The 22,504-nt window shown below is 34.1% G+C and overlaps 2 protein-coding genes across 2 annotated transcripts; one reads left to right on the top strand and one right to left on the bottom strand.

Annotated features, from left to right (window-relative positions):
* Positions 1–4,750: 4,750 nt before the first annotated feature.
* LOC118049648 (probable WRKY transcription factor 13) lies at positions 4,751–8,401 on the top strand. The gene is made up of 3 exons (XM_035059704.2): positions 4,751–5,408; positions 5,732–5,953; positions 7,922–8,401. The coding sequence occupies exons 1-3, from the start codon at positions 5,104–5,106 to the stop codon at positions 8,091–8,093; spliced, it is 699 nt and encodes a 232-aa protein (XP_034915595.1). The 5' UTR covers positions 4,751–5,103; the 3' UTR covers positions 8,094–8,401.
* An 8,720-nt stretch (positions 8,402–17,121) lies between these two features.
* Positions 17,122–21,875, bottom strand: LOC118049647 (systemin receptor SR160). The gene has a single exon (XM_035059703.2). It carries the CDS (start codon positions 21,012–21,014, stop codon positions 17,415–17,417), a length of 3,600 nt encoding a protein of 1,199 aa, XP_034915594.1. The 5' UTR covers positions 21,015–21,875; the 3' UTR covers positions 17,122–17,414.
* Positions 21,876–22,504: the final 629 nt, after the last annotated feature.

Here is a 22,504-nt window from a genome sequence, read left to right as displayed (position 1 = left end):
TGTTGTCTTCTTCTTTTGGTTGGTTCTCCTTTTAAATGAAAAATATAAACGTTGGCCAACGGATACAAAATGTATATGTTGGCCAACGGATACAATCGATAGAGAATAAAAACAACTGCCAACGTCTTTATTTATCTTTTGCTACAGAAGAAGATAGGAATGGCTTTTATCGTACTCAACAGCTATTTTAGCTGTGAGTTTAGCTCCCCGGTTAGAGTTGACATAACCAAATAAAAAAGCTAAAAGTACAAGATTTTCATTTTGGCTCTTCTTTTACCTACTCTGTTAGAGATGCTGTTATGGACAGTGATAGTGTGCTGGCAAAATTGTCCTTTGATCTCTGGGTTGTTCAGAGCTGGGTTTTAAGGGGGGTTTTTTTTAATGTTTTTTACTAATCATTTATCATTAAAAAATTATTTGAAAATATTTATATTTTTTTTAATTTTTAATAGTAAAATTACAGATTTACCATTATAGTCAACAAAAATTAAAGTTATTGACCAAGAGCTTTATTGACTTTTCATAGTGTTCTTAACAATAAAAATATGTATTTAACCTCGGATAAGATAAAAAAAAATATTAGTATTTTGGGGTATTTTTGTATTTTCATTCGGGTATTTAGTATAATTATCAAGGTCATAGAGGGGACATTTTGGTATTTTTACATTGTTTATTAACTTTTTAAAAAGCAAAGTTGTTTATGCATGTTCAGAATACGCCAACAAGTGTGTTGCATTCACGTCATTCAGGTGATGTTTGGGACGCCACTCAGTGGCTAAAACAACCTTTCATCATCTCCGTTCATGCATTGTCGTGTCCCTTTTAATGTGGAATGGCACATTGTGTCTAAAGGTGATCGGATTATCGTTAGAGGTCATTTGATTTTTTTTTTCCTTCTTTTCTCTTTCCTAACAAGTAATGTACAAATTTGTTTTGTTTTTTATACTTTTCAATTGTAGTCCTCATTCTTTTAATTTCTTATTTCCTTCTTAGTCCATTTGTAGAAGTTTTTTTCCTTTTCAATTTAGTCATTTAATTACAATTTCTCATATGTTTTTTTTTTTTAATTTCAATCTTCATTCTTTTAATTTCTTGTTTAGTTCTAATTTTTTTTATAGAAGTGTTTTTTTTTTCAATTTAGTTACTCAATTGTAGGGATGTAATAGGTATTTACGGGTTGGGTTTCTTGTTATCTATACCCTAGCCATTATTCATCAGGTAAAAAATTTAGATATTCATAAATTATTCACTGGGTTTTATGTATTCAATCAATATTCATTATCTATTATCATGTATTAATCAATAAAAAGTAAAATAGATAACATATATATATCATTAGGTTCGTGTGGGTTTTAGGTTTGGTTTGAGCAAGTTTTGGTTCAGTTTTGACAATATCAATACTCTATCCATTATCAATCAAGTCAAAAAATATATAACATGTCCATTCGGGTCGAGTCGGGTCGGGTCGGGTCAACATCCATCAGGTTCGGATTAAATTATCATCCCTATTCAATTGCAGTTTCTTATAAGTTTTTTTTTTCATTTCAGTACTCATATTTTTTTGTTCTTAGCATTGTTGTTAAAGTTTATTTAGCTTTTAATTTCATCATTCAATCAATTTTTTTGTTATTTTATTTTTTTCTATTTGACTATCATTCTTTTGATTTGTTTTTTCTTATATTGTAGCTATTTTTCAATTCAATTTAACCCTTCAATTTAAAAATTTTATCCCTTTAATTAATTTTTTTTCCACACTAATTTGTTTAGATCATTTTGTGTAATTAATTTTTTTTTCTTATTTCATCTTTTAACGTTTAATTTGTTGGAGATTCAACTTCGTATAATTTTATCATTCTGGATTATTTTTTTTTAGTATTGGTTCTGTGATTATTTTCAAAAAAAAATTATATGGGTTTTTTCAGATCTCATCACTTAGGTTACGCATTTTCCATGACTTTTTTTATCTATGATTTTTTTTATATATATATATATATATATATATATAATTAAATTTATTTTTTAAATAAAAATATTCATTTTAAAATAATATTATTGATGTGTTCAGGCTTGCATAATATGTTTTATGGCCTGAGTATATTCAGTCAATTTCATTTGTATATACCTTTTTAAGTCGTTGGTTTTTTAGGGTATAGATTTATCTTTCATTGATTTAAATAAACAAGTTCAATAAATATAAGTAGATGAATGTCTCATTTTATATGATTGAATATCTTGATCTATATTTATCTCTTAATTTTTTTAAATTTATTTATTGTTAATGACTTTTTTTATTTATTTAAAAAAATTATTAGTAATTTATTTAATTAGATATTTGCATAAACTTTTAAATTTACATTAACTTGCATATCCAATATATTTTTCAATGATTAAGAAATGTAATATATATTCCAATGAAACACGTGGAACTTATTGAAAGCAAACCTCTAAAAACCCAAATTTAAGACCATTAACTCCTCATAAAACTCATCTATCTTGTGCTCAGTTAAGAAACTAATTTTTTTTTTTTTTTTTATGCTTGGTCAAAAAAAGGATCCTATCCCTCTTGACCTCAGATAAAGGAATGACTAACCATCTCTTGGGCTCAGCAAAAGAAAAAAAAGATATATTTATTTTTGGGCAAATTTATATTTGGAATTTTACTTTTTATATAGTCATTAGTATAAAAGTATTTCAAAAATTTATATATTTTTATTGATATTAATGTTATATAAAGAATAGTGTGTAAATTTTTTTTTAAAGATTCACTATATTTTCATCGACATTAATACATATCTGAGATATTTTTTCATTAACATTAATACATATGTTAAAGATTTTTTTTTTTTTAATACTATCAAGAAAATATTACACTTTTGTTCCTCCTCTACATTAAAATACTCATGAGTTATAAATAGACTATGAATCATTTAAATAAAAGGTTTTGAATTTTTATTTCTCTACTGCATATTTATTTCTAGAGTATCTCTCTGTAGTATTATTGTATTTTTTAAAAAAATTATTTGATATGATCATTAGAGAGTCCTCAAATTCATAAAAAAAAAAAAAAAAAAAAAAAAAAAAAAACCTTTTGTAGATATCATATGCCCGTCTCTAGTCATCTTAACTAAAAAATTTAAATTTTTAAAATTAAAAAATTAACCAATTATCTAATATATTATCCTTGTCCTGAGCCACTTAAATTTTTAAAACATCACGATCAATAAAATTATTTTTCTAAAATTAGCATTGGATGGACGAAGGTAGTTATTGAATTCAGTACCCCATCCTTGATTTTATTTTGCAAGAGTAATTTATATTGATCCACAAGGTCATCTTGAGTTATTATTAAAAAAAAAAAAGTACGCAATTAATATTTATTTCTCTCAAAACATATTCACAGCAAATTTAGCCATGGACAAAATTTCCTACTATATTTTCCGTAACTTTCTTCAATCTATTTTTTTTTAATTATTTCAAAATATGGATTATATCATCCTTTTCTTCTTCTTCTTCTTTTTAAAAAAACTTCACTCTTCCATTATAGATTTACGAATTTTAACCATCATATTGAGTCTTAGGTGATCTCCTTGGCTCACTCTTTTCCACTACATGAAGTTAATCATTCAATCCGAGTTGAACTTCATTGGCCCAAGTACGGCGACGACATAATTCGTTTGTAAGTTAAAAGAAATATAATCTGATCATGGCCATGGCCATGGCCTGGATTGAGAAACAAAAGGAAGAGAAATATTATGATAGCAATAGAATTACGACGCCAAAAGAGTTGATTTTTAACTATGAAAAACTCAAGAAAGCAACGAGATCAGGGCTGTTGTGTTTAATTGAAGGGATCATAGCAACATAATAGGTGGACAGTTTGGAATTTGAGAAATGGTGGGTTGATGTGTGGGGTTGGTGGAAGTATACAAAAACACAAACACATGTATATAAATATTTATAAGGTGAAAAAGGCTAAAAGTAATGACAAGGGAGAAAGCTGAGAAGCTTTTTTTCTTTTTTTTCTATGCAAAAAGTTAATAGGGCCTCTCTCTCGTCAATCATAATGATATCTTCACCGTCGTTTCAGAGTGAGAGATTGGCACCTAAGATTCATCATCATTGCTCCTGATATTTCTTTTTGGTGCCCAGAAGAAATAAAACCCTAGTGAAAACAATTTAGCAAAAGAAACCCTAGATAGTGATACCTTTTTATCCTATCATTTAGGTATCATCTCCTGTTTCTTCACTTTCTGGATATTTGTAGCTTGTGAGTAATAATTTTCTCATGGGTTCACATGTATTTGATGGTTTTTCTCTCCTCTTGAACGCTTGTGTTTCTCCATTTATAATTCCTTCGCACTGAACAAAAAGAATGAGTGTACGCAGAGAAAATCAGGCAGCCAGCAAGGTTTCGTTGGCATATACGCGATTAAAAAAAATCAAGACTTTTTAAAAATACTTTTAAAATAAAAAAGAAACAGCTACCGAGTTTCTTCCGGGTGGATTCAACCATTTGTCATCTATTGTTGACCTCTAAGCTCTGGAGACAACAGGAAATTCCATTTACCCGCTAAGGACACGGAAATTCCAATTCTTTCGAGGGCAAACAGTAAATGTGGTGCACAAAATCACTTAGAAAGTGAAAAAACCAACTTCATTTTGTAGAAAGTCTATGCACTTTTTAGTGTTATACTGTATATCGAAGTCACAGGCTTGTTCCCTTTTTATATATATATATTGTCTTCCCATCCCCTTCCTCAGCTCCATCAACTAAATAAAAAGTTCAAATCAGAGGAGCTAGAAAATTTTAAAAGGCTCTTTTGCACAGAGAGAGATAAGAGACAAAAGGGAGAGCTAAAAGGGAAAGTGGCTGGTCATATTTATAGGCGCACTCGGGTTCATATCTTGATAATTCTCTCTTACATGTTGTTTATAGGAGTTTGAGAGAATAACCCTCCTTGTTTTTTGTTTTGGTTATTTAATTTAGACTCCTTTCACACCTGTGATCATCTACAGATCTCCCTTGCCAGATTTTTCTCCTATAAAAGGAACCAAAGGTTACTGGTGTTCTATCTTCAGGAGAGAGAGAGAGAGAGATAAGAGATGGCAGCCGCTCCCCAAGCTACACTAAACCAGCAGCCCTTGTTTGAAGATCAAGAGATGCCTACACAAATGGGTTTCTTTTCTTTTCCTCCACACTTGACCTATCCTCAACTGGGCAGTTGCCACCAATCTTCCAAAGGCTTCATAATACCTCCTTCACTTGCAGCTGATGCACCTTCAACCACTAATATCGCTGAAACCCTACTACTCTCGTCTGCCACTCACAAGCAAAGAGAGGGCACTATTGCTTCTGATTTGGGAGGACACCCTCTTCTTTCCTTGCAAAGATCTCGTGCAAATCTCTGGTAAAAAAGATCACTCTTCTGAGAAGAAAATCATGCAAATCATTCCCCTCCTTTAACTGTTAAAGAAGCAACTATACTGCATGAATATACTCTAGGTCTTGGATTACCATTTAACCTCCTTGTTTAGCACTTGTAATAGATCACATATTATAGAAGTCAAATGTTAAAAACTTAAGAAGAATGGATTTTTAATTAATCCATGCATAGATAGGTAGTCTTTCAATTCATAAACTTTGTTTCACCCAACCAAAGTAGGTATGTATATATTCATGCATGCTGTACTCTTTCTCTGATCAACTAGGGTCTGTTGAAATGGTTTTCAGGGCATGGGGAGAGGTAAATGAGTGCTTGAGCAGAAAAAGGAGTGGTTCTGGAGAAGATCATCTAGGGCTGTCATCAATAAAGATGAAGAAGATTAAAGCAAGGAGGAAGGTGAGGGAGCCCAGGTTCTGTTTCAAGACTATGAGTGATGTAGATGTGCTGGATGATGGTTACAAATGGAGGAAGTACGGCCAGAAAGTGGTAAAGAACACACAGCATCCCAGGTTAGATATTCAAATTAAAGATCAGTACATACTATCACCTAATAAAGTTGGATATCACTTTGGATTTTAGCTTTGCTTTAGTAATTTTATCCCACATACACATGTGTTATGTTCCTCCCTCTCTCTCATCATTGTTGATGCTGTTATCATTGTGGTTAGGCTTTACAGTCTTGGCCAGGAGATTTTTATTGATAAATAGTATGTGAGATATCGATCATATTGATGCATCATTAATTGTCAATAAAAATAATTGAAGAAAGGGGCCAAAAAGAAGTAATTATTAGCTTTTTAAGACAGAAAACTGATATAAAGTAACAAAAAATGTGCAACAGCTGATCAATTATAATGGCGTTTGCCAAGGAAAGTAGAAGATCTAATTTAAGCAGGAATTCTAAAAGTTAGATGATATCATAATAGCTGAATCCTTAGCGAACATTTTGGTCACATCGAGCTATACATTGTTCCATGCTGTATGCTTCAAAGGGATATGGGAAGGTATGAAGAAATCCACCACCGGTTGCCGTATAATGAGAACGTATGGATCTGAGTCAGTGAAGTGTACTGTCATATCCTTATTCCTTAAATTACATTGTGTTTATGTTCATCTATGTCCCACCTCTTCATTACTAAATTTCAACTCAGCATGTAGAAGAGAAGGTAAAGTAACATTTTTTTTACCAAAACAATGGTACATGCGCGTTCAATTCGCAGCCTACATGTGGGCAGTCAGGTTAATTATGCAGGTGCAAATTTTTTTGTCTGGTGCATTCTCTTTGTCCTCTTCCCTGACATGGTTTACGACGGGGGTGGACATTGCAATGGAGAGGTGAGAGAGGATAAGAGACAGCTTCAGACGAACACCTCTAGAAGAGCGCCTGTTTTGCAGTGCATTATAGCTAGTGCTTTTAAGCAGTTGCATCTTGCTTTTCTTTGGTGACCACACGTATCAAATTTTCTTACAATGCAGAAGAAAATTCTACAGAAATGATATCGGTTTTGAATTTCTAAATCCTGCATAATCATTTGGAAAAAATCAATTCAATTATGTAGTTTAGAATAAATCACTTTACAGTCTTTGGATTACTCGATATTTGTATATTTGATTAGAATAGATCTTTGAGAGGAACAAAAATATATGTCACTCTTTTTCTTTGTGGAAGTAAACGGCTGCCTGAAACCAAAATCCTAAATTTGAAAATCTAGAATCAGCAGATTAGGGGTGAAATTATGCACACTCTTTTTAGCTGCGTTAAATCTCTAGTTCATAATATTTTGGGAGTTCAAGGCCTTAGTCTTATGCCATCCTCTCAAAAACATCATTTGGAGAGGATGCTATGAACTATAGCATACACAAACAATTTCGTATGCCCAGAACTTTTCCTCACTGTTGCATATATATATATATATATATATATATATATATATATGATCATTAATTCTTGGGCTAGCCATGTGCCACGATTGAATTTGCACAAACTTTTCATGCTCTAAAGGTGCCTGCCAAATTGTATAAAGTTTTCTTGATGATCATGATTGTTGAAAATGGACGCAAGTAGTGATGCTAGTGATGTGTACGTGCATACATACCCTTAAGATTCTTTCATTTTCAGGCAACTTTCTGCATTTTTCCAGGACAAAGAAGGTGTCTTGTTGCATCACTTCCGTACAGTATATATCTCAAGGGACAGTCTAAATTGAAACAAGGGTCACATGCAAGTGCTCTAATCATTTCTTTCGGAGCATGTCTTTCAAGTCCCTATAACCATAGCACAAGCACAGCTAACCAGTCGCATCACTCACTTTCTTTCTAATCAAGTCAAGATGACAGAGATTATGCTAGGAAAACCATGCCTGCATAATACATAAATGTCGCTAGCTAGGCTTCAAGCATTTCGTCTTGCACAGTGAAGCCTGCTGCTAGTTAAATGCAATCAACTGGGTGACTGTTTTTTATGTTTTTCCATGCAGGAGCTACTACCGTTGTACGCAAGATAATTGTCGTGTGAAGAAACGCGTGGAGAGATTAGCTGAGGATCCAAGGATGGTTATCACAACCTACGAAGGCAGACATGCTCATTCCCCGTCTCTTGATCTGGAAGAGTCACAAGCTCCTTCTCAGCTTAGTAATTTCTTCTTTTAGCATGTTAAAAGAAGTCATCTTAATCTAGCCTCTGCAAATGGTGTGCATGGGGTTTTCTTCGATGGTGCAAGGACATGGAAAAAACAAGAGAGTGATGTGGGTACCGGCCGTGTTTCTCAGGCCTCCTGCTTCCTTTGCCTAATTTATAATAAATAAAAGCTTACTACAGTTCATGTTTTAGGGTTTTTTTATCCGAATTGGTAGTCTACCGGGTCTTGGGTCGGGTCAGAAAGAAGAATCAAGTGTGAATACCTATGATTAGTCGTCTTTTTAGCTCTCTCTAGTAAGAATTCTGAGTGCTTTCCATACCCATTTTCATGTGCAACTTCCTATATTCACAGACTTGAAAAATGATTACGCGTCTGAGTTCCTTACCTTTCCATTTGATGATGACATGAGATTTTACTTGCCACGTGCCATACACGATTTTCCTTGCTGCGTTTCTGTCTTCTTTTTCCTTTTTTATGGGCCTGCTATCTAACTTTCACCTGGGCCATTGGCCTGTTTACAGTCTTAAGGCCAGAGCTGCCTCCGGTCCCTCCAGCCCACTACTAATTGTAAATTGTAAATTGTTAAGAAAACCTAATTGATTAGTGGTAAAACCACTTGAAAGTCACTTAACTTCTTAAATTACTTCTATACTACTAAAAGACTTGGATTTAATTATGAATTCACCCCCTCCATTTATTTTTCCATTTTCCCTTTTGTTTTATTTTAATTTTATATTTTCTTTTCAATTTAAATTTTTTTATCAGTCATCCAAGTTAAATTTTATTTTATTTTTTTTATCAATTTTATCCTTGGATTTTTTTTTCAAATTTATTCCTCAATTTTTTTTCTTAGTCAATTTAGAAACGAATTAAGTCAAATGGATCATGTTGGAGAAAACTCTCATATGCAAAAAATTTATGTCAATTTTACTCTTTTTTTCAATTTAATTATTAGATTTTTCTTATCAATCAAATAGAATATCTTTAGCCGATTAAATCGATTAAATTATTTTAAAAATATTTTTATATGGTTTAATTTTAAATTTAGGTTAAACAAAAATTCACTATAATCTAAATATTTTTATTATTATATTCAAAAAAATCAATTTAACCCCAATAAGATAGCTTAGTTAATTGTTGCTTTTATTCCCTCCCATTATTATCTAGGATTTGAATCCTAATAAAAACCTATATATATAAAAAATAATTTCTTTTTATTTCAATAAAATGAGTTTGGACAACTTATTAAAAACTCAACAGGAAATAAACCTAGCTGAAACTATCATTACTAATTAAAAAAGAAAAAGAAAAGAAAAACGAAAAACCAAACAACACTTGGTAATAATAATAGGTGGCACGGATTGGCGTTGGTCCACCGCCTCCAAAGGCCTTTCTTCTTTTCTTTGTTGTTAACTGACGGAAGCTGAGAACTTGACCCCACTGTATAATTGGGCTGAGAGACTATGACGTGGATTCTGATTAACGACGGTGATGCAAGAAGAATTGGGCCCAGATCAGCTTAAGGACAAATGACAAGTGATCTCCATCCACGTGTAAGCCCTTCGTCCCCAGAAGAGGAAAGCCTTGGCTCGTTACTATGCTGATGTTAAATTCTTCAGAATACTGATAAATTGGATTCACGTCTTCTTATTTTAAAATTCACAACTACTTTTGGAATAACTTTATAGAAATAATGTACATTGAAAGTGATAAATATCTAACTTCAAGAGTTTATAGAAATAATTTGATCCTTTTACTGAAAAATATTTCATAATATTATATCTTTCTAATTAAATTTTAACTCTAAAATAAATATATTTCGGTTTTTATTCACATAACACTTATCCATTATCCTATAATTATTCTTCAGATTTGTTTAGAATTATGATAGCGGTGATAGTTCAAAGTATTTTTTGTTTAAAAATACATCAAAATAATATTTTTTTATTTTTTTAAAAAAATTATTTTTTGCATCATAAATTAAAATAATATAAAAACATAAAAAAATCATTTGAAGCAAAAAAAAAATATTTGGAAACGCTATTTTTACCACCATTTTCCAAACATTCCCTTTATTTATTTGAGCCAACCGCATGGTTTTTTGGAAAACAAACGAAACCTTAGGTGTTTATGATTTGAACCGTTAGATAGAGGGGTTCCCTTTAAATCTCCACCTCTTTATAACTAAAAAGTAATGGATTGTTTGTTTGACCACGTGCCAATTTCAACGAGAGAAAATTGTTGAATGCCCCTCTATTTTTAGTTCTTCCACAACTTCATCAGGTCAAGTGACAAGCATATAGAAAATCATGAGGATGGAATATTTTTTTTGTGTGTAGAGAAAAAATTATTAAATGTAGTGTTGTTCATATTCTTTTCTGTCTCTCTCAAAACATGAAAATATATAATATTGAAAAATATCTAACAAAATACAAGTAAAGAAAACACTATTTATATACAGAATCATGCATATTATTATTTTATAACTAGTAATAAATAGTAAATTGAAGGTCAACCAAAATACCTGATCAGCTAAAGCTGAGCCTAAGCTCGATTAAGCCTGATAAAAAAAATTAAAAAAAAAAGGAATATAGCTCGATTGGACTATGACCCAACCAAGCTAAAAAAGCTTGGTGGGGTTGTGAGCCAACCAAGTTTTAACGTATTTCTTTTATATATATTATTGTATTATTACTATTAAATATTTATTTATTTACTTATTTAATACATCATATATGTTATTTTTATAGTAGAAATGCATGTATAGGAGAAAATCTTAAATTAATTTTGAACAATATATAGTTTTTTATATAATTTTATTTAAGACTTCTCAAGTTTGAGCTCAAATGATTATTATATACACAAAATAAAAAAGAAAAGTAAAATTGTAAAAACAAAAGGATGATGATTATCAAGCAAACTAAAACCCAAATTTTCGTCTTCTTTTTTTTAATACAAGAAAACTTGTAGAAAAAATATTCGTTGTATTCTATGACAATTTTTCTCAGGAGTTACAGTTTGATTACTACAAGATTTATAATAAAATAAAATAAAAATATTTTCATATATAAATTCATCCTTGAGTCGTGCCATTTCTTTTCCAGTTTCATCAAAATGTTTTCATGGCTAGTTTTTGCTCAAGTCATTGTCGAGCTCATATAATATAATGCCCTCATTTTCCAGTTTAAAAAATCACAAGCAATGAGAGGAGGTGAGCATCCTACAAGTCGTCCCCATGTAAATTAAACAGCAATATCCCACAGATTAATTAAATACTAATTAGGATTAAGCTGCATATTTGTGAAGGAAGATGAATAAATCAAACCCTTCTGGGGTCATATTTTTGTGGAAGAGACCAGAAAACGAAAGCAGCTTATGATAGAAGGCGACGTTGCATGCAGTGTAAAGCACTCAGACAGAAACAGATAGCTCATTGACCAACCTGTGATCCGCCATGGGCGTGTCTTTGTGGAAGCTATGGTTTAGGCTATTTTAGCCACAACATTCTCAGGAAAATTGGCCCTTCCTCCAACAATCTGTGTCTCGCACACCACGCTTGTCTTTCGAAAATGTCCCGTACGTGTGCACACACGAGCCAAATTGAATGCTCTCTTTCAGAAAGCTACTGCCTGTTTCTTTTCTTTTTTTTCTTTTTTTCCAAGCAAGCAATAATGTGTTAGGATAGGGAATTCTGTTGGGTATAGGGTGGATTATGTGCAGTGTTGGATCCGGAAATAAGAACTTCGAGGAGTTGCAAAATCTTTTTTTTCCGTAAAACAGTAATATGTTAAGCTTTTGGAGATTAAAATAAACTTTTTAAGAACAAAACAACCATATTTGCCGGTTTTTAGAGAAAGAGAGGTTGAATATGCGAGGAAATGTCGTTTAGGAGTAAAGGTTGGAATAAACTTTAATTTGAAGGGATCAAGCAGGAAACTTAAAGGAAAAAAAGGACTAAATTAGATATACCCTTACTATAGAGAGTTGCAAAGACTACAAGGAAAAGATTGGGTTGTTTTTTTATTGGGATGCATTTGACATTGAAGAAATGGTTTAAGAGAAAGTAGATAATGCAAATTTTAATGGGGCATGGTGGGCTAAAGGCCAGAGTCTACAAACACCTAACACTAGAGCTACCATGTCCTTGGTGCTAGAGCCAGTCCCGCGTGCTTGGCTCAAACACAAGCGAGCAAGTCTCTAAGCCCACGCACCTGGGTTTGCAAACCCGATCGCATAGGGTTTGTAGTCACACGCTCTGAATCTGCAGACCCGCTTGCTTGGGTCTGCAGAACCTCTCGTCTGGGTCTCTTCTGACCCGTGCCTGGAGTCTGCAAACCGCCCAGAGTTGCAAACTCATTCTACTAGGTCTAGAGGCCCTGAAAAGAATAAACAAAAATTATATATATTTTTTAAGCACTTAATCCACCATAAGAAGTGTGTACGTTGATCAAGGTACTTTGCATTTAATCTAAAAAATATGTGTTTGGTTAAAATTATTGTGAGATGAATTTTTACACACAGAATAAATGGAAATTAGGTCTATATTATTGAAAAGCAAGTTATTTCAGCTTCTATAAAATCAAGGTTTTAAATGTATTTATATGTGGGGTCTTGTGCAAAAATATACATAATAAGACTTTATTTGTTTGTGTGAAAGACTTCTTATAATTTCTCTCAATATTTATGTAAGAGAGAGAAGAGTTTATTTATCTTGCTTTATTAAAATAAATAGTATAGTGACAAAAAGTGAGTTTAAAAGCAAGTAATGTGATTTATATATGCATTCAGGATGCAAAGAAACGTTTTCTGAGTAGTGACACAAAATGGAGAAGGATCTTTAATTATTTTATAAATAAATGGTCATAAAGACCAAGAGATGAATCACAACCTTTTAAGATTTTTATTAGGGATATTAGAGATATAGAGAATTGAATGCTTTTATTGAAAAGTTTAAAAGATGCAGATACAATTCTTGAAACAAATTCAGAGATTATTTAATCTCAAGCAGATCATCAAATGTGCAGTCTTTCTTCTTTTCATGCTCGGGGTTTGTTTTTAAAAAAAAAAATTGGAAATATCCTCAGGTAATCAGTATTTTTTTTTCAAGGCATGACGTTCCTCATTCAGTGTTGTGTCCATGGTCATGGGAAAAAAGACAAAACTTGTTTTGAGATCCTTGTATTTGAGCCATTTTTCATAAGAGGTGGACTTTACATTAAGTCCTTTTCCTTAATGAAGACTAATATCTTAGCACGTGTGGTGGTGAGAGGTATGGTAAGAAGCTTGAGAAATTTTAGATAATCATAACGTTTTTTTTTTATGTTATGGTAAAAGATTGATGGCATTGTAAAGATTAAGCTATCTGAAAATATCAGTGTCCTTTCCTGGTCACACTTGCTTTCTTTACTTAAATATGGTTCTCCATTACTTATTTCATGTTGAGAAGAGTTCTGTCATAAAAAAATATATAGGTGTTCTTATAATGAGTAGATGTAGACTTAGGTTCAAGGTTGTGATACCACAACTTAGTAGATCCATGAAAAGTTAGAGGAACACTCTTACATAGCATCACAAGCTCTGTGATGCTTCTTACATTTTATATATGTTCCTTAAAATCAATGAGGTCATCATAGTTATCTAGATTATTCTTCACATTGACATAATTTTTGGAAAGGTGAATGTGTAACACTTTATAATAAAATGAAGATTCTCCAACATGATAGGAATTGTGTTTAGAAGATGGTGCAATGTTGCATCTAAGTTTTTTTTTTTTTTTTTTGTTATCAACGAATGCAAGTAAGAGTTAAAAGAGGATTGATTGAGATAATCATGCTTGTGACTAGGATTTGTGAAAAGGTTCTTTTTATAATGAGAGCGATTCCTTTGTAAAGGGAGTATTATGCATACTTTGCACATCATTTTGTCTCGTTCCTTCATGAAAATGGAGTTGTCTTTGTGTATCTAGTGAATGTAATGAAGTTGTGTGTTAAAAATTTTATTGATAGAATAAAAGAGTGTAAAGATGTTTTTGTATAGCTAGAATAGCTTTGTTACGCACTTGCACTTAATAAGTGAGTTGTTATAGATCCAAGGGAGCTAGAGTCTTTATGGTAAGGAGATTAGTAACCTCCCTTGTCCTAGAGTTTTGTCAGCCATGAAAAAAGTTTTAGTGAGTAGTGATAGGGAATAAACTTACTTTTTATTCAATTTCCACGAGCAACTTCACTAATGAAGTTGTGAAAAAACATCACATAAAAAATGGGCTTTTTATAAGCTTCGACCTTGGGCCAAAAGATGTAAGCTTGATATGGGCTTTATTCTTGGGCTTATTGGTTGTTGGGATAGAATAATAATTGAAAGCTTGCTTGAAAAGCAAGTCCCTCGTGGGACAAATGACTTTTTGATACTTTAATTTAGTAGTAGTATGAGATAATTAAGAGAAAACATAAGTGTATAGAAGTGTTAAGTTTTGAGAAAATTATAAACTATTGTCTTCACCTAGTGATCCAAAATATTTACGAATCTTAGTCAAGTCATGTCACCTTAAGATTTGCATGAAAATTGATTGATGAAAATGTTGGTGTCCACTATTAGAAGTAGTGTCTGGCATGTTATTGGTGAAGTGATTGGTAAATGTTAATGATTGGTGTCCATCATTGAAAAATTCATGTAAATCTTCTAAATTTTGTAATTTTCAAAATTATAGAAACCAAATTAATAGTAGTCACTAATTTTTTTGGTGGTTCTCTGAAAAACAACATTGAATTTTACTTTTATATTAATTACAATAATGCAGATATAGTTTTCTCTTTATGGAACATCCATACTAATTAATTAAGTAATAATTCAAAGGATGTGGAAAAGTATTGTTTTCCATGCTATTGTTCAACTATGGATAGATCATTATGAATTGACATAAGGATTTGTTTTTTTTTTCTAGTTCCTCTTTGTTTTTTCCTGATTACATCCTTATAAGTCTAAATTGATGTTCAATTAAAGCTAATTTATTAAGAAATGAAAAGGTTTAAAGATAGGGGACTAAATTGAGAAATAAGGCAAAAAAAGATGGTTTTTATAAACTTGGTCCTAAATATACACTTTGATCCTCCAACTTTGTAAATTATAAACTTTTAGTCCCTTATAATTTATTAAAATTAATTTTGGTCCTAGACATTATTTTTCTTATTTTTTTATCTATTGTTTGAGAGATAAGAGAGAAAGTGGCTGAATTTTTATGGTAAAAAAAATCTCGATTGAGACAAATTTTAACCATAAAAATAGATAATTTTGGTGTCAATAAATATTTTTTAATGATATTATTTTAGTTTATAGTATATGTAAAGCTCATGCAAAATCTGCTCAATTAGTCGGCCAAGGGGGAAAAAAAGAAATGAATTGAAGCATCAAAATTCAAAAGTACTCTATCTTGGGATCTGAGTTCTTGAAATGGGTCACTGAGGATATTGACTTGAACATTCAAAATGATTGGTCATCAAGAGGGATTGGTTTTGGAAATATGGGAGAAGTGAAGGAATGATGGTTGTTTTCTCTATTTGGTAAGAAGAAAAGGAACTTCTCAATGTGCACTTGAGCATTCATTTCAAATATTAAAAGGAGATTAAGTTGAAATGCAAACCTTGTAATTGTTCATATTAATTTTGACTTGGAACTTCGTGGATGTAAATAAATAGTCACGAGATTATGATAACTATTTCAAAGATCAATTGAGTTGGTATTATCTAGTATGTAAAAGAACTAGTTAAAAAAAAAAAAAAAGGTACCAGACCGTGAAATTAAAAATAAAAAATCAATATGGCCCAGATATTATACTATATAGTATCATGTATAATATTTCACAAGTTGCTAGAAGCCAAGATGCGAGCATTGAACTTCTAAAAATGCCCATCTAGGACAGCATGCAAGAGTTGTATGCATACAAAGGCTCCAAAAAGAGGCACACACTTTCCAAAGCCAGAAAGGGAATTATAATTGCTTGGTCCAGAGCAACACATTATCCATGGAAAAAGAGACAAATGTAATTGATTGCTTTTTCTTCCGAATCCTGAATTCCCTACACTCATGCCATCATTGATGCCTATGGTTTTTATTATTATTATCATCTATACAAGGTATCAATTAATTTTATATATTTTAAAATTAACAATTATGAAAATTTTTAATAATTTTAAAATTGTAATATTTAAATTAATAATGGAGAACATTTTTTATTATATTTTATTGTGTGAGTAAATGTGTGTATACGGTTTACAATTATGAGATTGAGATTTGATTGTGGATTTGGATGGTCCTCGTCCTGGTCCTGCCTCGATGTGCCCAAAAAAAAAAAACCTTCAAATTGTGAGAGAAAACGTTAATAGAAATGGCCCAGATATTCTCCTACTCACAGTGATTTTTAGGCTTTCGCATCCTCCAATGTTGCCCCCTCTACCCCTTTGTTTCTTTCATTTTTTAAGGTTTTTTTTTTTTTTTTTGTATTTTGCTCAAATTTGTTTTTTTTTGTACGTTTTTGTATGTATTTAAAAAGTACCAAAACGTTAGAATAGAAACGCAACAAATGCCCTAGGTTTTGATGCTTTGTACCTTGTGTTATAATTGCTAACATTACAAGAGAAAGGAAATGCCATTTTATAGGCAGTGAGAGATTTCGGAACATTGGAGATTCTATCTGATTGATTTCATGTTACCATTTATTGTAAAGAAACATTTGAGAATGAATTTCCAACTTGTTTTTATTTTAAATTATTTATTTTAATATTTTGAAAAGGTGGAGCTGACGTGCGAAAACTTGCATAGGAATATCCTACATGTTACCGGAAAGAGAGAGATTTTGGAATGCCGCAATGCAGCTGAATTTTAAGACAAGTGAGGAATATCATGAAAACAAGCATGGAGAAAGGGGCGAGAGATCCAAACCTCTAATAGGTCACCATCGCTGAGATCACTACAGATATATAATCCAGCAGCTCTTTTTCTACTTTTTCTTTTTTTTTTTTTCAAGGCTGGTTTGCAACAGAAAATTAAGTAGAAACCAAAGCTGCATAACAACATATGAGACTGTATATTTACACCTTTTTAACAAGTTAAACAACGTTTGTTTTATGTATAAAATCACAAGAGTTTGCTAGGAGGATACAAGACATTATACATACATCAAATGGTAGAAGCCATGCAGGCAGACAGGCAGTTTTACGCCGCCATTTTCAAGGTGGTGGAAAATTTTGTTGGGGTTGAATGAGAATCATTTCTATGATCACCTCCTTTCTTCTTTCTGTGTTCTGAGCTCGATGGAAAATCGACAAGACTTGTTTACCTACTGCTTGCTTAGCTCTGGCCCTTCTTTTATGCTCATCTCTACCATTTCAACTGCACTAAAACCTCCATCTTCGGTGGTAGTTGTGGATTGTGAGTCAAGGCCAGACCCTGCTTGAATTTCTTTAAACGTTGCCATTACTTGAATCATTGTGGGTCGTCTCCATGGCCGATCATCTAGACAAGCACAAGCTACCTTCAAATGTTGTAGGAGCTCCATCTCAAGGTTTGGATCCTCTTTTAAGAGCACTGGATCAAAAACATCGTTTATTCTCAATTTGGCATGCTGCTTCACCCACCCAACAAGATTATTGTCACCAAAATCAGATGAATCTGTTGGCCTTTTTCCTGTCAGCAACTCAAGCAAGACTACACCGAAACTGTAAACATCCCCCCTGATGGAGCACCTAAAGCTTTGGTAGTATTCGGGCGGGACATAACCAGGTGTGCCTGCTAATGTGCTAACACTCAAATGAGTGTCCATTGTACTCATAAGCCTCGCCATTCCAAAATCGGAGACTCTGGCCTCCAAGTTCTCATCAAGCAAGACATTGCTAGATTTCATGTCCCTGTGAATTATAAGTGGGATGCAACCATGGTGAAGAAAAGTTAATCCTCTGGCAGCACCGATGGCAATCTTTCTTCTTGCAGCCCAGTTCAGTTTGATCCCAGTTTTCTTTTGGTTATGTAGAACATCTTCTAAACTACCATATTTCATGTACTCATACACCAAGATTCGCTCTTCTCCTACCTTGCAGTAACCAAGGAGTGGAACAAGGTTCCGGTGCTTGATTTTGCCAATGGTCTCCATTTCAGCAGTGAATTCTCTATCTCCTTGTCCACTGATATGTATCAGTTTCTTGATGGCTACAATGCTTCCATCTTTCAGTTCTGCTTTGTACACGTCACCAAAACCTCCAGAGCCTATAAGGCTATCATTGTGGAAGCCATTTGTTGCTTCAAGAAGATCTGGAAAAGTGAGATTCCGCAGGGGCTTTGACTCAAATGTGGCGATACTGATGCTTAATGCTTCACGACCAGTCAGCTTCCAGGCAGTATTTGCGGTGCCAGAGTGTGAGCGGCTGTCTATATAGACATCAAGGGCTGAATCCTTCTTTTTCTTCCTCTTCTTCATTTCCACAACAACAATAAGCAAACCAAAGATGCAGAAAAGCGAGAACAACAATCCCATTGCCACACTCCCTGCCAGCGATGCCAGTCTCCTATGAGACTTCTGATGCTCAATATTCGAGCTTGATCCTGAAGCTGACCCACATGGAGGAAGAGGTATCCCACAGAGGCCTGAGTTGTTGACGAAACTATGATTTAAAAATGTTACAAACTGACCCCCTTCAGGAATCATTCCAGTGAGGTGATTGTTGGACATATCAATCTCCGAAAGCAATGAAAGGCCAGTCATCGACGGAGGAATTATCCCTTCAAGCCTATTGTTGGAGAGGTCAAGAATGTCAAGATCAGTCAACTTTCCAATCTCTTGTGGAATGTTTCCAGAGAAATTATTATGACCCAAGATCAAGACATAGAGGTATGACATACTCCCAATCGCTACTGGAATACTGCCGGACAACATATTGTAAGAAAGATCAAGGAAGATCATCGATCCATTATCATTAAATGTGGGCTGGGTGTATTCTCCATATACTCTGGAAAAGTTGCAGGGGTGGCTGCTGGAGATTCTGCTCAGCTGCTCCAATCTTATTCCGGCAAACTCAAGCAAATTTCCCTCCCCGTGACACTGTTCGCTCCTTTCATTCTTCAGATACACGTACCTCTTTCCTCTGATAAAATTGACAGCAATGCTGCCAGACTGTTTGAACAGCTCGGGTGGGATTGTTCCATTGAGGAAATTGGAATTAAGATCCAACCAAATCAAGCTACGGCAGTCTCCAAGCTCTGGTGGGATTCTACCATAGAAGGAGTTGTTGCTCAGCTTGAGAATTGCCAGACTCCCAAGCTTGCCAATCGATGCTGGAATCTCACCACTTAACCGATTGTTAGACAATGAGATCCAGTTAAGGTTGGTGCAGTTGCTTATACCTGAAGGTATCACTCCTGTCAACTCATTGAAGTCTAGAATCAGAGTCTCCAATGCTTTTATGTTCATTAACTCAGGTGGGATTTCTCCATGGAGCTGGTTAAACCAAAGGTTCAAGTCACGAAGCTGGTAGAGCGATCCCAAGCTCGAAGGGATGGTTCCAGTGAGGTAATTGAAGCTCAAATGGAGTGCCGTGAGTTGAGAGCAGTTACTGAGGGTAGCAGGAACAGACCCAGTAAACATATTGTTTTGAAGATACAGCTCCTTCAAGTTGTTACTTGGACCTTGACACAAACCAGTAGGGATTGGCCCAGATAAACCATTAGAACTCAGATCTAAAGATTCCAAACTAGCGTGCTGTGAGAAAGAATCAGGCAAACCACCAGTAAAAGCATTATATCCCAAATCGAGCCTCTTCAGACTTGTCATTTTCAATACAGTATCAACAGGCAATTCACCAGTGAAGTTGTTGGTAGAAATATCAAGAGTTTCCAATGAAGTGCAAGAACCAAGACTACTAGGGACAGAACCACTTAGATTATTGAAGGAAAGATCAAGCATAACAAGACCTGGGCAAGCATCCACGAGATGCAAAGGAAACTCCCCTTCAAAAAGGTTTCCACCAAGTGAAAGTGACTGCAAACTCGCGGTTGGAAGCACTGGAATTGGACCTGAAATCTTGTTGCTTGAAACATTCAAGAAGTTGAGCTTAACACAAGCACCAATTGCATGACCAAGATCACCATGAAACTTATTGGCAGAGATATCTAGATGCTCCAGAGCTAAACATTTACCAAACGAGGGAACACTCGAAGAGAAATTGTTTGCAGAGACATCAAGATACTGGAGATTCTTGCAACTTGAAAAATCAATATCTCCGCTCACTTTATTTCCCTTCAAAGCCAAGTGCTTCAACTCATTGCAGCCTTCAGATAAAATAAAAGGCACCGCGTTTGAGCCTACAATCTTATTGAAAGAAAGATCGAGAAACTCAAAGCTGAGCCCTCTTAGCCCACTTGATTTCTCTTCATGCACTGAAAACTCAATGGAGTTGCCGGAAAGGTCCAGGGATTTCAAGGCTGGACAGGAACGTAAAGTGGCTATATCAGAAGCATTTCCTGAGAGGCTACTCTGAGATAGATCTAAGTAGCTCAAAACGGAGCTGCACTTAGATCCAAGTGGGAAAGAAATCGAGCCAGAAATGTTGGCTGATTTCAAAGAAAGACTCTCTAAGTTCTCAAGAGTCAAAAGAAATGCAGCTACAGGGTGAAAATCACAAGATAAAGAAATGTTAGCGAGGCCAATAGAGGTGACTCTGTTAGTGGTTTCATGGCATTCAACTCCAGTGAAGGTACAAGGGTTTTGGTTAGGAAGCCAGTTTTGAAGGAGAGATGGGTTAGGGAGAGTGGTCTTGAAGTTGATAAGGTTCTGGGCGTCTTCGTTTGTTGAGCTAAGGAAAGGTGGTGGTGAAGCTTGTAGAGAGAGAAAGGTAAGAGAGAGAAGCAAAGCAAAGAAGTGGGCTTTCATTTTTGTCGATGGGTTCATAAGAGAGAAATAAAAAGGTTGAGTCTTTAGGGTTTGAGAGCAGCCATTAGAGAGGTAGAGAGCTTCAAGTTCTGGTTTTTTTTTGTGTAGAGAGAGATAGAGCTTGGTTTTACTTCAAGGGTGAAGGAAGGAAGGAAGCTGAGAAACTCAAAAGACCTAGTACTGACGGTAAGAAGGGTATTTATCAAGTGGGGAGTGGACACAGCTGTTGCTCACATGCCATGTGCCTCTCTGCCTTCTCTCTCTCTCTCTCTCTCTCTCTACAAAGACCTTAACCCAATTCTTTATCTTTGTTTCGCGTCTCTAACCAAACCCCATTTCTCTGTCTACTCGAGTCTGTAAATTATCTCTTTGTCTCTACGGGTGTTTCGCTTTTCAGGGCTCATGAATAATTGTTTAATCTACTCTCAACTTCTTCCTTTCTCATCAAAAAGGAAACAAAACAAATCAAAGATTAATTAGCCATCTTCAAAGTGATAAGAGGAGTGTTTATGTTTCTTTCTCTTCTCTCTTGGTTTAAACACAGCTAGTCTTGTTCAAGTGAATTATTTGAGAGAGAAAAACTTGAAATTAGAATCCGCTAGTCGCAACCTATGTAGTTTTAACTGTGATTGTTTGAAATACATTTTACTGCATAGAAAAAAAAAATCTTCTGATTACTGTTGAGGTTTTCTCTCTAGGGCCCTCTCATCGTCTCTCTAGCTTCTTCTTCTTCCTCCTCCTTTTTATTGCCAGTGTACGTGTGATCAACGATCGAACCATCACTGTCAATTAATGGAATGGAGGAAGATTCCATCTCCTTAATTTAATTATTATTATCAGCCCCTTTTTGCTCCCGAGGATTAATCGATGTGGTTTTGGCATTTACATAGGGAGGAGAGAGTTCTCTTTTCTTTTCTTTTTTCTTTTTTTTTTCTTTTTTCTTCTTCTTAAAGCAAGCAAGAGCAGCAGCAGCCCTTTTGTTACATTGGGAAAGTTAAAAGGGTGGAGTTGTATACTACAGTAATTAGTACTATTAATTATTAATTAAAAGGAGCGAGGGCCACGTGCTAGCCCTTATGTCTCCTACACGTTTTCATCGCACGTGTGGCTCTAAATTTTTCTCCTTTTTCCCTACAAAAAGTTCGAGTGGAAATCACTTCATTGACCTGGATGGGTTATGATCCAGTAATGGAAAGGCACTTATACACACTCGTGCCTGTTGTTTCTTGGGGTTTCCGCTTTAAATGTCAAATCTTGCGAGCTTGACATTAGGGCTCAGCTGTGACAGACACCATAAATGGCTTGAGCTGGCATTGATCCACAGCTCATGGTTCCCATCTTTTAGCACCATAAATTAATATTAATATTATCGGGAGAATTTAGCTGATTGGTGGAGGTTGGATGGTTAGTTGATCAAATCAAGAGGTTGGAGGACTTGATTGCATTAGTCTGATTTATTCCCGTGCTGGATCGCAAATTAAGGAAAACCCTCCTCCATATGGGATGTG

The sequence above is a fragment of the Populus alba genome, chromosome 7, assembly GCF_005239225.2.
Source record: "Populus alba chromosome 7, ASM523922v2, whole genome shotgun sequence".
Taxonomy (NCBI): domain Eukaryota; kingdom Viridiplantae; phylum Streptophyta; class Magnoliopsida; order Malpighiales; family Salicaceae; genus Populus; species Populus alba.
Note: the sequence above shows the minus strand (reverse complement) of the source record. Positions and strands in the feature narration are given on the sequence as shown.